Here is a 14,773-nt window from a genome sequence, read left to right on the forward strand (position 1 = left end):
TATCCAATGGTTTTCATAAGTACGATTTAAAAACGTTCCCATATTTAAACTGAGATGTGTTGGGAAACCAGGTATATATTACATGTATTTTCTAGTTAACAGCGAAGGAAGTAATTGTTCTTGTAGAAATTGATGTCTATATTCTGTTATTGAATGCAGATTATCTGTAGTCCGTGCATACATGTGAAGGTTTTGGTTAGTTTGAACGGAAAAAAGGATCTTCGGTATTCATTCGGCGAAACCATCGGAAAAAAATCATTATCGGTTCAAAATCTCTAGGTAAAAGTGATTGAACCTTCTGCATGGATATAACTGATCTTCTGTGAGAGCAGTGCACTAGATTCATTAAATAAGCAAGGTTTTTCAGTTGTTTTATATTAATCTGACAACCAACTGTACATTTTCGGAAATTTTGCTATTACCAATCTGAAACAAATGATTTAATGCAGGTTTTGTAAATGGAATAGCTATATATTCACAGTAATCTTTCAGCGCTCATTTTCATACAACGCCGTAGAATACTTCAAGTTAATTCCAACCAGTTTCTTGATATGTCATCACAAAATTTCAAAATAAAATATTAAAAATATTTATTATTAACGGGCTTAAACTAAAATTAGTAATATAGTATCTTCATATCACTGAGTTCCAAAATGTTATAAAACCAATTAATTCTCCTCCAATGTTATAACCTAAAAGTTAGGTACTTAAATGCATATAATTTGTTTTTTCTGTCACTCATTTAAACAGTGTATAATTACAGTAATTTCTATAGTTAAATATTTATAGGATTAACATAGTATTGTTAAACTATGTTCTTCTTCGTTTGATCCAGTAGAGCAGGCAAAGGCTAGACCCCAGCTGACAAGATCACGTCGTATAGTCGTCGATAATTGGTAATTATTCGTCATTGACGTGAAAAAACTATTATCGGCGTCACCAAGACGTGGATGTCATTATTATCCTAAATATATAGTATATATAATAGTATATTTATTTTTCGAGTAAATAAAATCTCTCTGATATGTAATAATGATTGAGATATATAAGATAACATGCTCGAATATTTATTGATATTTTTAATATTGTCTATAATTGTTATTCATGAAAATCCGGTAATATTTTGTATTTACGTGAAGAGTTATTTATTTCTTTTTTATTTTTGGTTTCAAATCTTTAGAAATGTGCCGTTCCTTCAAATTAAATTTAACCGCGATGTGCCGCGCTTGCGCCATACGTCAACCAATACGGACTAACCAACGGTCGAACTTAAACAGCAAACAAAGACACGCGGTGGTCGCCATTATACCGGTACTTACATTGTCGAAGTGTGGATTACGTGTAAATGTGAGTATTTTGCAGTATCCATATTTGTTGGTTGTAACAAAAATAGCAAGGCTTCTGCATGATATTAGTTAATTACACGGTTAATTTAGTACGCACATTCTTTATTAATTATGCAGAAATGGCTTTCATAGGAGTCGAGTTTGAGAAAGACGACGAGGATAGTTGGTTAACTCATAGGAAATCTAAATATTTTTGACCTCCCACCAAAATACAAGGCAAATTTGAAAAACTGTTAAAACAGGGAGCATCTCCAAAGGAAGATTCCTGGCCCTAATGTAATGTGCATAGAATTTTTTTGAGTCAGGTAAGACACTGCCAAACTTTTTGAAGGTTACAGAATCGAATTATCTGTATATGATTTACAAAGTGCAGTGAAAAAACTGAAGCGGACAGAAGCCACTTCTAACTTGAAAGCGACGAAGCTGGAAGAGGAAAAAGAATTCGTTTGGTTCCAAAGAAACTATATGATAGTGGAAGTGATAGTGCAGATGATAACACTTTATTGGCAAGGCCTTCTAGTATTCCTTCGAGATATATTGATAAAAATATCTCTCGTTTTCAGGTTGGTATGAAAATATAAAACATTTCTTAAGATTGAAGTAAACTATTTTTTTTTTGTATTTTAGTTAGGAATGTAGAATAGGATTCGCCATATAGTTCAGCAAGGTTAACTCCATCAACTTTATGTGTTCAGTCCATTACTAATCATGTATCATCTTTTATGCAAGCAGCAATAAAGAAGCAAATAAAACTTATAGGTGATAATAATACCTACTGAATTAGCAGACATTTTACACTTATAGGTCAATAAAATCAGTCTTCTAATATCACTTAATTACTGTTATAATACATATATCTTCTATTCATATAGACAAATTTGGTACAGAATTAGCTCACAATTTATTGAAGAATTTTGTAAAACAGTGTCATCATTTATATGGGCCAGGCTCTCTAATATACAACATTCATCTTCTGATTCACCTAATAGATGTTGATAAGTATGGTCCATTCGACAAATTTTCAGGTTTTCCCTTTGATTATCATAACATCAAACAGTATAAAAAACTGTTTTTTGAAAATTTCACTGTAACGACGATTAACTTGTCTCAAGCAGATTAATGAAATCCTTAATGTCTTAAATAGGAATAATGGCTCTATTTTTATTGTGGGGAAAGAATTTTTTGAATTACAAAATCAATTTACCTACCCATTAAATTCAGTTGATTTGTGTATAGGTGTTCCAGGTAATTTATCTCAACAATTTTGTTCTTGGGATGCCTACAAATTACGATGTAAGTGTATTATCCTTCCTTTGCAAGATAAGAACGATCGTTGCTTACCTAGACCTCCACAGCTCTTTTAATATGCCTAAAAATATATTTTTTGTTTTTTAGAAAAAAGAAAATGTATATATTTGTATCAAAATTTATATATTCAATAAATTTTTCATTATATGTTCGCCTTTTTTTTTATTTGGAATGGCATAAAATTTCCGTTTTAATATGATGTTATGTTACGTTTCCTAATATACGTAAATGGGCAGTGATATTTTCACGTAATTTTTTCGTCATATACACGTCAACGGTAAGGCCGAATCAACGTAGTTGGTTACCAATAATCGACGTCTTATTAACGTCATGTTGTCAGCTGGGAAGTGCGAAAAAATTTTTCATATCATATTGTTCAAATAAAATCAATATTATTATTGTTATTCTTATTATTTGATTATAGCTCCTTTATTTTTATGTATGTAAAGGCTTCTCGGACGCAGATGCTGTTTACAGTTAAAATATTCTCTGTTTGTAAAATATTTTGGTGATGGTGGTACATCTGCTCAAAATTTCAAGATTCCATATTAAAAGATTGCAGCAGAATAATAAAACAATTATTTTCACCAATCCATCTCTCAAGATTATTTATTTGGCTTAAGAACTTACATAACTTTGAATCGACGAGTTTTTGTCATCTCGTATTACCGAACTAAAAATAGAAACGACGTGGTTTGTATTATCTGACGATGTTGCTATCTTGGTCAATGAAACGCTCCATAAGCTCCAATTTTCGGATAACAAATAAATAAATAACCACTCATATTTGTGTAACGCTCTATTAATTGCGTGTTCGGTTCCCCGTGCCCGCTAAATAAACACCTCTGCAAATTAATCTAATTTGTAAAACGTCCAAACGCGAGGCCACTTCAATTCTTGTATTCAATTTCTGCCCTCGTCCCCCCGATTAATTAAATCGACGCCCTGTATTGCATCGGAACGCGTCGAAATCAGTGGTGCGCGAACCGATCCCGAACTATAAACAAAAATTAATCGTCAAATGGGATAAACCCGAAACTACACCGTCGTCGTTGTAAACTCCAGCCTGCTATCGTTTTCACCACCGTTTGGCTCGGGCGCCGCACATTGTTTCACGGTCTATTTGCCTCTCGCGTATCCCATTGCTTGCAGTAAATACGGCATTTTTCTTTTCGCGGTCGACTTGCGATCGACACTGCACTAACGGCCTTTATGCCATTGGAAACACATTTGAATTGAATGTTAGCCAGTTAAAACGCTTGTGAGAGATAAACTAATAAATTAATACAAATGTAAGTGGTTATTTATTTAATTATTCATCTGTTTATGCTTGGAACGAGAATGATAAAGGCTGAAATTACAACCGCACCTAATAAACCTAATTCACAAAGCAATAGATATCTCCAAACTTCGATAGAAGAGGACATAGAATGGAATAGAATAGAATTTTATTTGAGCACGTTTGTATAACATAAATTTGTTTTTTATGCAGCAGGTCCCAAAAGCGAAATAATAATTGTACAGCGTGTCCCACTTGAGAACTTTACGTCCTTATTTATGGTTCGAACTGCGACTATTTTACAAAAGAGAGGGAAGAGAGAAGTACTACTAGGGATTTATTAAAAAATAAATTTGCAATGAATTCTTATTCAGTAGTACTTAGAACCAAACTATACCAATTTCATTATCATTACGTAATTTAGATTTAGATATAGATTTGCCACGTGTCCAAAAATCTCTCAATATCTTCGGTCCGTCAAAGACAAAATTCCATTTGAGATGCCAGGAGTTTACAGCATTCCATGCATATGCGGCAGAGAATAAATTGGAGAGACAGGATGAAAAATATCAACTAGACTCAAAGAACACGAAAGAGCCTTACGACTAAGACAAATAAACTCATCAGCTGTTGCCGAACAAACTCATGAAACACGGCATAAAATTTTATTCGATAAAACTAAAATTCTTGCATGTATAGAAATCTATAAACAACCTAACAATCTTATCCGCGACTCAGGTCCTTTACCTGTCACCAATATGGGAATCAGTCATCCGAGAAGGTGTTTATGTCCCTCATTTAGCTCCACCCCCTCAAACAACATATAAGCAGATAGAGAGTAAAATAATACCCAGTTTCAGTGAAGCTCTGAAGAAGCCAACAGGATGATTGGCGAAACGTCAGCAAGTTGGACTCAGCAAAAACAGACACAGGAGGAATCCAGAAGTTTTGTAAAAAGTATTACAGTAGCCTGTGGAAGTTTCTTTGGAAAAAAAAAACATTATTTACTTTGTTTCTTTGCCTTGAGCACCATATTGAATTTCATTTGACAGGTCACGGCTTGAATTTTTATTTTTGTCAATTCTGCTGTTTTGCAAAAATGTAACCAAGAACTAAACACTCGTTTATTAATTACTCACTCACTTAGCTGAGCTACGTTTAAGCCAAATAAACTCTTACTTTGCTTCTTGTAAGTTTCTAGAGAAAACCTGCACATTTTATGCTGATTAATTCTAAATCCCGCCGGAATAATGAATTGCTGCTACTCCGAACTACTTAATGCGTGTTCGATACTCTTCTGGTAGCGGCAAACACCCGGTCTGGCTTTATCCGACTCTCTCCTGCTACCAAACGCCGCTAACGAACAGTGACAATGTGACAATTGGTCCCAATCAAATCGGTATGAATTGGTAATTTCAATTTCGCCTAGTTCGCAGATGCGTTCGAGCCAGTTGAAAGTACTTTTTGTACCAAAAAAAAAACATGTTCTATTCGTGGCGAATCAGACGGAAAGTATGACGAATCGATAGTCGAAACAGTTGAACCGTCACCAGAGCAAACTGAACCTTTGTTACGGCGTACAATGATATTCGCAAACCGATTGTTTGGCGTTTCCAAACTACGGACGGGAATGTGACAGAACGGGAAACGATATTAATCTCGCAGACAATAATAAAGAACCTCCGTGACAATGGCGTGACGTCGTCGAGGTTAATATCGCGCCCGTCTCCGTGTAATCTGCGACAACGCGACGGGAACGTCCATATTGCAACTTTTTGTCGGGTTTTGTCGTATTGAATTCAAAATCTGTGGAGTGGGTATCGAGCTGCGACACGGAATTGCAACCTGAGATATTAGTCTAACCGTAATCTCACCTCTCTTTGTCTGACGAAAACTAAGGACTGCAAGTTTGTACATGTTCCTTTGTTGTTACAGGTATGAGATAATGGCTAGCTGTGGTAAAAATAAGGTTCTTACAGGTAAAAACCATCTTCAGTGCTCTACAGGATGGGCATTAATCAAGAATACTATAGTTTAAAAATTATAAATAGCATTAAATTTTTTCATCGAATCTTGGTGAAACAACGCAAATAATAATTGTAACTACCGATGTAATAGTGTAAATTAGAAATTTTATGTTGACTAAATATTTTTCTTCGATGTTTTCGGGAATAAATATCTATATAAGTTTTTGACTGATATATTAAGGTATCATTTCACTACATTTTTTACGTTATGATTATCTTATCATTAAAAAGCTATATCGGGATATCGGAAACTATAAGAGACCAAAAAGTCCGTTAAATAATTAAAGTTCTTAGAATATTAGAATATGATAACATAGGAAAAAAAATGTTTTTTAGGTACGCCATAGAATATTAAATTTTCTCATGGGTGGCATAATCAATATTTTCATTACTAGATATGGCATGAAAAATCTTTTAAATGATGTTGATTCTTATGGTCGCAAAAGCAAAACTAGACAAAAATAGACATTTGGTAAACAAAAGCTTCTTATAAAATACTTTAAAACTTTCCATATTTTAAAGAACCAGTATCTACTACGGTTTCCCTTATTCCCATGGTTTCCTGATGTTGAACACACTGTATGTTGTGTTTTTATTATAGATTAAGTTATTGCTGCTAAATTTGATCAGAAAATGTCCAACAATGAACAAATCAACAATATTTTATTTAAATGAGGGTTTGAGTAAAACTTATTAAAGTTAATTTCCTAAATCACATTTTAGAGGTAGTACAAAAAAGCAATATTTCAATAATTGCATTCTTGATCATATTCACTAAGCTCGTCGGTCTTCTTCTGGTGCATTAGAAATAGAATTTAAGTTTAAATATTCGTTATGGTACATTTCTGCGATCATTTTTCTGTTTGACAAGATTTTCTAGATCCTTGATTTTTTTTTAAATGTGCTACCTGTGCCTTTTTTAGTAACATTAACAGCTGACCGTTGTCCTCAAATGCGGAGTAAAGTTTTAAAACATCACGGTTCACAGTAAATATAATTCTTTTGCATAAAAATAGAAAATTTATGGCACTAACTGTAGATGACATGATGATAAATAAACTTTATTGACAAATTGCGGTTATCGGTTATCCTAAACCATAAAAATGAGAACTTTTCACCACCCACAAGTTGGACCTCGGACAAGAAAAACTGGAAATTTTACTCAAAGTTGGAGCCCACGCACGTATTCTGGATATGTACTATTTGGAATAGAATTCGTGGCGATTTATTCGAGAGAACCTTTTGTCCAGGTTTAGCAACAATAGCGACAACATCTCGGAAAAATCGGCTGCGATTTGCTATTTCTCGCAGCGCGAGAACCTCATCAAATCCTTCCGTTAAATTGCTCGTCCGGATCCTTTTGAGACGTCCTTTATCGACTGCCCACGCCTGACAATAATTCTAAAGCGTCCTGCACGAGAAATAAACGCAGAAAAGCCGTGGCACAATATTGCCATAACGAAAAAGGATTACAACGAGGGACACGTATTTTTATTGGGGATCGCTCGATTGCTTTTCACGCGGCGATCAATTTACACCAGTTTCCTATTTACAGAACCATAACAAGTAATAATAAATGTAGTCTACCATAAAAAATACGATGGTGTGAAGAGAGATGCAGGAAAAAGTTACAAAGAATATAGTGAGAAATATAAGCAGTTTGATCGACATTCAGGCAATCTCTAGGTTTTATATTTTCCAAAATTTTCAAAATTCCAAAATTATGCTACGTTTCCTTTTTTAATTGAAGAAAATTGAGTTTATAAGAAAACGAAAAAACAAAATAATTTAAAAATGGTGCTGAGTAATGCATCGCAACCCATCGCAAAATTAGATTCTATGAATTATATATACCCATGAATTTGTTATATTCCAATTCCCAAAAGCTTGCTATTAGGCAGTTGTTCTTTCGAAATATTGACATTAGGTCTTTCAAACAAAAACGAATTCGTGAACGATGAAGCAGAAAGGGCAACACTAAATATTTACCCAAAGATGTCGAGAAACTAAGAAGTATAAAGGCAAATCAAAATACAGTAAAAAACGTTCAGTTTAAAATGTAACGCTAAAAACATGATCATGGTTTGTGGGTGGTGAAAAGTTCTCATTTTTATGGTTTAGGATAACCGATAACCGCAATTTGTCAATAAAGTTTATTTATTTTGTGCCCTTATACAGAGTCATCTACAGTTAGTGCCATAAATTTTCTATTTTTATGCAAAAGAATTATATTTACTGTGAACCGTGATGTTTTAAAACTTTACTCCGCAATTGAGGACAACGGTCAGCTGTTAATGTTACTAAAAAAAGGCACAGGTAGCACATTTAAAAAAAAATCAAGGATCTAGAAAATCTTGTCAAAAAGAAAAATGATCGCAGAAATGTACCATAACGAATATTTAAATTTAAATTCTATTTCTAATGCACCAGAAGAAGACCGACGAGCTTAGTGAATATGATCAAGAATGCAATTATTGAAACATTGCTTTTTTGTACTACCTCTAAATGTGATCTAGGAAATTAACTTTAATAAGTTTTACTCAAACCCTCATTTCAATAAAATATTGTTGATTTGTTTGTTTGTTGGACATTTTCTGATCAAAATTAGCAGCAATAACTTAATCTATAATAAAAACACAACATACAGTGTGTCCAACATCTAGATGGAAAATTATTTAATAAAATATATTTAGTTAGTGTAGAATTGTTCTATGTTCTATAACAAGCTATTATCGGTTGGACTAAACTCTTGAATGTGACTCTAAACCTTAGACTCAGTTTGTAGTACTAGAATGTGTACCTAGAAATAAGAAAATGTACCTAAACGATAGCCATAGCATGTTTAAAAAGGTATTTCCTATGTTTATTTTGATATATACTTTTCTATTTTCTTATTTCTTAGATTCATAAAGTATACATCCCTATTCTGATAAAACGGGCGATCCAGTTCAGGGTGGTCCACAGATAGATTTCAGGTTGATAGTGAACGTAGATAGAAATACTCACTAGTAAAAAATTGAAAATAAATCTAAGGGTGGGGGTGTAGTTGATCTAAAGACAGACACTTTAATGATAATATCAAGAGGAGACGGTTTCTCAGATAAGGAAGAATAAAACATTCATTAATCTGTAATAAATCGTATATTATGTACGTGATTATAAACTGTACAAAATGTCCGATCATATTTTCACACATATGACTTTTTAAAGGCGCATATCCTCTTCTTATTCTTGCAAAACCCTCTTATTTAATATATATTAAAGGGCAAACTGTGCGGCCCTGTTCATTCATACCCCTTTCGATATCTGTTGATCATCTTGATTGAAAACAGCAAACAGAGGTATAGACATCGAAAAACTACGGGACACACAGACTAAAAACAATCTGGGAAATAAAATTAATGACAACCTAAGTTTAATGGCCCAAAATAAGGACGACGATGAATGCACACTATGGGACAACATGAAAGGAATTTTACAACAAACAATATCCTTGGCCAAAACCAACAAACAAAAAGGAAAGAATGGATGACCGATGGTATCCTGTGCTTAATGGAACAAAGACGGCAAAATAAAAATAATAAAGCCAGATACAAACAACTACAGCGAGAAATTAGAACAAAAATCAGAGAAGCAAAAAATATCTGGGCAAACCAAAAATGTCAGGAAATTGAAGACCTGGAGAAGAACCACGATAGCTTTCATCTACATAAAAAAATCAAGGAGTTTACCAACACTAAACGAAACCAAACGGTACTAGTAAATGAGTCAAACAAAAATATAGTAGATCAGCAAGAACAACTTGAAATATGATGCAAATACATTAAAAAAGTGTTCGATGACAACCGCACAGACAGGTAGTATGCGGAGGAACTGGAAGGCCCAGATATTATTATGTCAGAACTGATGCACAATGCACTACGTCTGACCAAAAACGGAACTACTGCTCCAAATGATCTCCACGTAGAATTGATAAACCTTCTTGATGATGAACATCTTACATTATTGATCAGAATCTTTAACAAAATATACGAGACAGGTCATATTCCCAAAGAATGGCTTGTTTCGACTTTTATCAGCCTACCCAAGAAGGCAAATGCAAAGCGATGTAATGAATACCGCCTTATAAGTCTTATGTGTCACGTGTTAAAGGCATTTTTGAGAATCATACACACCCGAATATGGATAAGATTGGATGCTAACATTGGCGGAACTCAGTTTGGATTCAGGAACGGCTTCGGAACACGTGAGGCCTATTTTGCAGTATAAGACTTAACACAGAAATGTCTAGATCAACAGACAACCGTAATAGCTTTCTTCATGGATTACGAAAAAGCTTTTGACAATGTGAAACATGATATCCTAATTAATTTATTAATCAAACTGGGACTCGATAGTAGAGACATCAATATAATTAAACAGCTGTATTGGAATTAAGTGGCCCAGATAAAGTGTGATAACCGTCTCTCGGATAAAATCAAAATTATGAAGGGTGTAAAACAGGGATGCGTTCTTTCCCCGCTTCTGTTTAACATATATTCAGAGGCAATTTTCCAGGAGGCTCTGGAAGACATCGAAATTGGAATTAAAATTAATGGGAAAATCCTAAACTTAAAATAAACTACAGTAAAACGAAATTCATGGTAATGTCTAAAACTGGTATTAACAATGCGTCACTGTCAATTAATAACCAACCCATAGAGAGAGTACACCGCTTTAAGTATTTGGGAAATGACGAGTTGGACCCAGATGAAGAAATTAAGACAAGAATAGAGATAGCCAGGGGCACGTTTTTTTAAATTAAATTCGCTTCTCACAAGTAATGATCTTAACCTGAAAACACGCTAGAGAATAACACAATGCACTGTTTTGACTAGCCTACTTTATGGTGCTGAGAGCTGGACTTTGAAGGTCTCCAGCATGCGAAGGGTGGAAACTTTTAAAAATGACGGATCCTTAAAATACCATGGACGGATCGTGTGACCAACGAAGATGTGCTAAGACGAATGAACAGAGAACGAGAATTACTAACCACTGTCAAGAGAAGGAAAGCCTCCTATTTTGGTCACATTTTTAGAAATCAAAAATATGCCTTATTACAAGCTGATCATGAAAGGAAAGATAGAAGGCAGGCGCGGCCTGGGCAGAAAAAGATATTCATGGATGAAAATCCTTCGAGATTGGTTCCATGTACGTGATGCCGTAAATCTAATACGCACAAGAATGAAGAAGATTTTGATTTGTGCTATTTAGTTTCAATAGATACTGGAGACGGGAGTTATTAGATCTCTGTTTTTGATTTCAACTTTTTTAAAAATCAATGAAAAAACATGTCTCTTCACCTGAATTCTGAACTCTCTTGTACTATAACGGCCACGGAAACCAAACTGAGACTGCTCCACAAATGACTAGCGCTAGCATTGCATAAAATTGACTCAAGGCGATGTAATAGTTACACCTTTTTAAAGACCTCTTTTTGCGGATCGTCCCGAAAGTTAATTTAAGTTAATCGAAAGAAATTCTTCCCGATCTATAGACGTTATTAAAAAGCTTCGCAATGGCGAGTATCTTAAAAAATCATAAATTAAAAAGTTGTAAGGTTGCCACTGTTCTTTTATTTGTTTTGACAAAAAATTCTGACAATGGGTCGCCTTGTCCTGTTGCATTCGCAAAATCAATGTAATTCCATTGTGCATGCTCCCTGTATAAAGTGACTTTCACGTCTTGCTGAACTTCAAAGTTACGGCCAACGTTGGTAAATATAAACTTTTGTTTAAATATCTCGCGCACCCTGTGTGATAGACGAAACCTAAAACTCTCTCTCGACACAATTTACACAATTTTAGTTTTTCATTTAAGGCTAATAATTTATCCACGAAAACGGAAATTTTCTAAATATTTTTTGTTTTTTTTTTACCATAAACGACACACGCTGTACATAATCGAAAAAACGCCTGAAGTAAGCGTTATAGACCTGTATCGCCCACGTTTCCTGGTATATGAATTTTCACAATAGAGTAAATGGTTCTCGAGAAAATACTTGTTTGACTTTTTCAAATATCTCGAAAAGCGTGTATGATAGACAAAAACTGTAAATACAAAAATTACTTTAATACTGTGCATACTAAATAGCCATATTTTTCATGAATTTTGATTTACAGCAAATAATTTTCTCCCGAACTGAAAAATTTTGAGGGTCTTTTAGATTTTTGTGTAAAATAGCTGTATGTAATCGAAAAAATGTTTGAACAAAAAGTTATAGTGCCAAATATATCGCATTTCCAGGTTCACAAATTTTGCCGATCGGGTTTATAGTTTTCGAGAAAATATTTTATAACAACCCAACAAATTTTAAAAAAATGCTTTGCGATATTTGAATATATGGACTTCTAGTTTCTTGCCAAGTTTAGGACTTTTTTGAATATTGCACAAAATATCCCAAACACCCTGTGCAATAATTAAAAACCTTAAATACAAAGGTTTTAACTATCTCTACGGCCTATATTGCCGTATAAAAGATTCTGATTACTGAAACATAGTATTTTAGTTATTTAGTTGAATTTTCCATAAAAAAAGAACATAAATTATAAAGAATAAAAGTTTATCGAGCCTTATATTTTGCGTTTTCTCTCCAATTTCGGACTCTTATCGTATTTCATAGCAATGTTCAAAAAACAGTCGAAAAAAGAAAAAAAAAAAAAGAAAGGTGGACGTCCTGGTTTGATCAGAAGCATTTTTTACTGACTTATGTGTTTCGTGAACTGCTTAAAGGGAGATAAATCTGAATGCCGTATGGCTAACCGTACCATAGTTATAGCCAATTAATGCTCCGTCTTCAGAGAAACGGAGGACAGAGAACAGGCAAAAGGACCAACAGACAAAAAAATGAAAACGATTTTTTCAACTCTGATTCCATCTGTACCAATGGCGACGCTGTACGATGCACCGTTTCCGAGATATGAGTTTCGTTGCCGAGCGCGTATCCTTTCGAATAATTAGATTTAATCGATTTTTCGAAAGTAACGAAGTTTTAATATTTATTTATTTGGATAATTTCATATTGGCACCGTTTCTATTTAAGTTTTTGCATATCCCTCGTACTTATCGCGAGGGTAGTTTAAACTTTAATATATCGTTAATATCCACCTCGGAACGAATTAAAATCCGAATCCGCTTACACCGGAAACATTCCTTTGTGTTGCCCGGAAAACCGCTGAATATTTAAACCGCGTTATTTACCGAGGCGTTATTACTGAAAAGCAGAACCTCCGACAGAAATATAAGGATTAAGGTAATAGCTTACCTTATAAGGATTTAAATTCTGCACCGCGCATTCCAAGACCGCTTCCCTGCCGACCGGCACGGTAATATTTCTGATTGGCTGGCTAAAGTTTGGACTCTCTGGAACCAAAGAAAGTATTAAAGAAGTTTCAAGTTTCTGGTTTAAAGTTTCGAGGCTTTTCGGGAAACGCGAGGATGATTTAGGTTGGTTGTTTTAAATAATTGACGCACTAGGTTCTTGCAAAAACGTTTTCTCCTACTGCTGCGGTTCGTTTAGTAATTTAGTAATTAGTAATAATAATTTAAATCCCATTTAAAATCCACCTGATTTGAAACGAGACTCTTAACCGTAAATGATATTTTTGAAACGAACATAAGAATATAAGAACCTAAAACACCTGCCGGAGGGGGCAATATTCCCAGTTTCATTGTCAAACATTGCATAAGTGTCACTTCTGGTTATTTTTAATTATGTTTTAAGGAGTAATCTTTATCCAGAGATATATAAAAAAATAAATCTGGCCGATTGTGGAGGCAAGCGATGCGTCTCCTAGTAAAAACTACAGACCTGTTAAAGTTTTGTATAATTTTGGGAAACGTTCTTCTATTCAAATAAATAATGTACTCAAACGTCGTTTGAGTACATCGGCAAGGTTTCTTCGATAACTATCAGGCTTGTCTATAGTGCTCAGTGTTTTGCACAAAAACCCAGAGGTCGATATTGTATACATATTGTAATTTCGAATGATTTATTGATTTTAATAGATTCGTATCTCAACAACAGGCAACTTTTATTGAATAGAGAGGCTAGAAATATTTTTTGCTACGTCAGGAGCGCCTAAAGGATATCTCATTTCTTGTTTGTGGATTTCAAAGATCAAATGATTGCAAAGAAGGTCTTTTTACAGAAATAGCAGTCCTGTGATGTTCCACTATATACTCAACGGTATGCCTTTGGAGTGATGTGATACGTTCAGAGATCTGGGTGCAAAATCTCAAAACGGATACAAAACATTTTTGGACATTTCATAATAACAAATACGGCAAATGATTCTCCAAATATGTCTCAACTTTTTTGTGACTATTTTAGTAGTGTGTTTGAACCGAGGGATACTCCGTCCTACATTTCCTCAATTCCTACAAGCAAGAGTGTCGTCTTATCTCGATTTTCGCAAAATTCAATTAAAAAAAAATATTGCTCAATTTGGATCCTAAAAAGGGTCCAAGACCGGATAGTATACTTTGGCCGAAAACCTCTTAACCTCTTTAATAAATGTCTAGGTCAAGGGACGTTTCCAAAAAGCTGGACAGTGGCCCAGGTAGTCATTATTTTAAAATCTGGTGATTCTACAGACGCCGCACAGTGGAACGAGCCTGTACAAACTTCGGACGTACTGGTTAAAACTGAACGATCAAATATTACAAAGACATATTACGTATTTTAATCTACAGCACTTTTCTGATTTAAATCAAAGAAATTATTTTTTCAAATCAAAAATTTACAACAAATATTTGCTTTTAAACTTCGTTAC

General features: G+C 34.2%; 1 protein-coding gene across 2 annotated transcripts in view; it reads right to left on the minus strand.

Moving 5' to 3' along the window:
* The window catches only part of LOC132700834 (neurotrimin-like), a 74,391-nt gene that overhangs the window by 23,698 nt on the left and 35,920 nt on the right, over positions 1–14,773 (minus strand). For both annotated transcript variants that reach the window (XM_060668403.1, XM_060668402.1), the window contains exon 2: positions 13,264–13,361. In XM_060668403.1, coding sequence (XP_060524386.1) covers positions 13,264–13,361 — 98 coding nt within the window. The remainder of the gene's footprint in view (positions 1–13,263; positions 13,362–14,773) is intronic.

Source organism: Cylas formicarius, unplaced genomic scaffold (assembly GCF_029955315.1).
Source record: "Cylas formicarius isolate icCylForm1 unplaced genomic scaffold, icCylForm1.1 PGA_scaffold_4__25_contigs__length_36172078, whole genome shotgun sequence".
In the NCBI taxonomy this organism is placed as follows: Eukaryota; Metazoa; Arthropoda; class Insecta; order Coleoptera; family Brentidae; genus Cylas; species Cylas formicarius.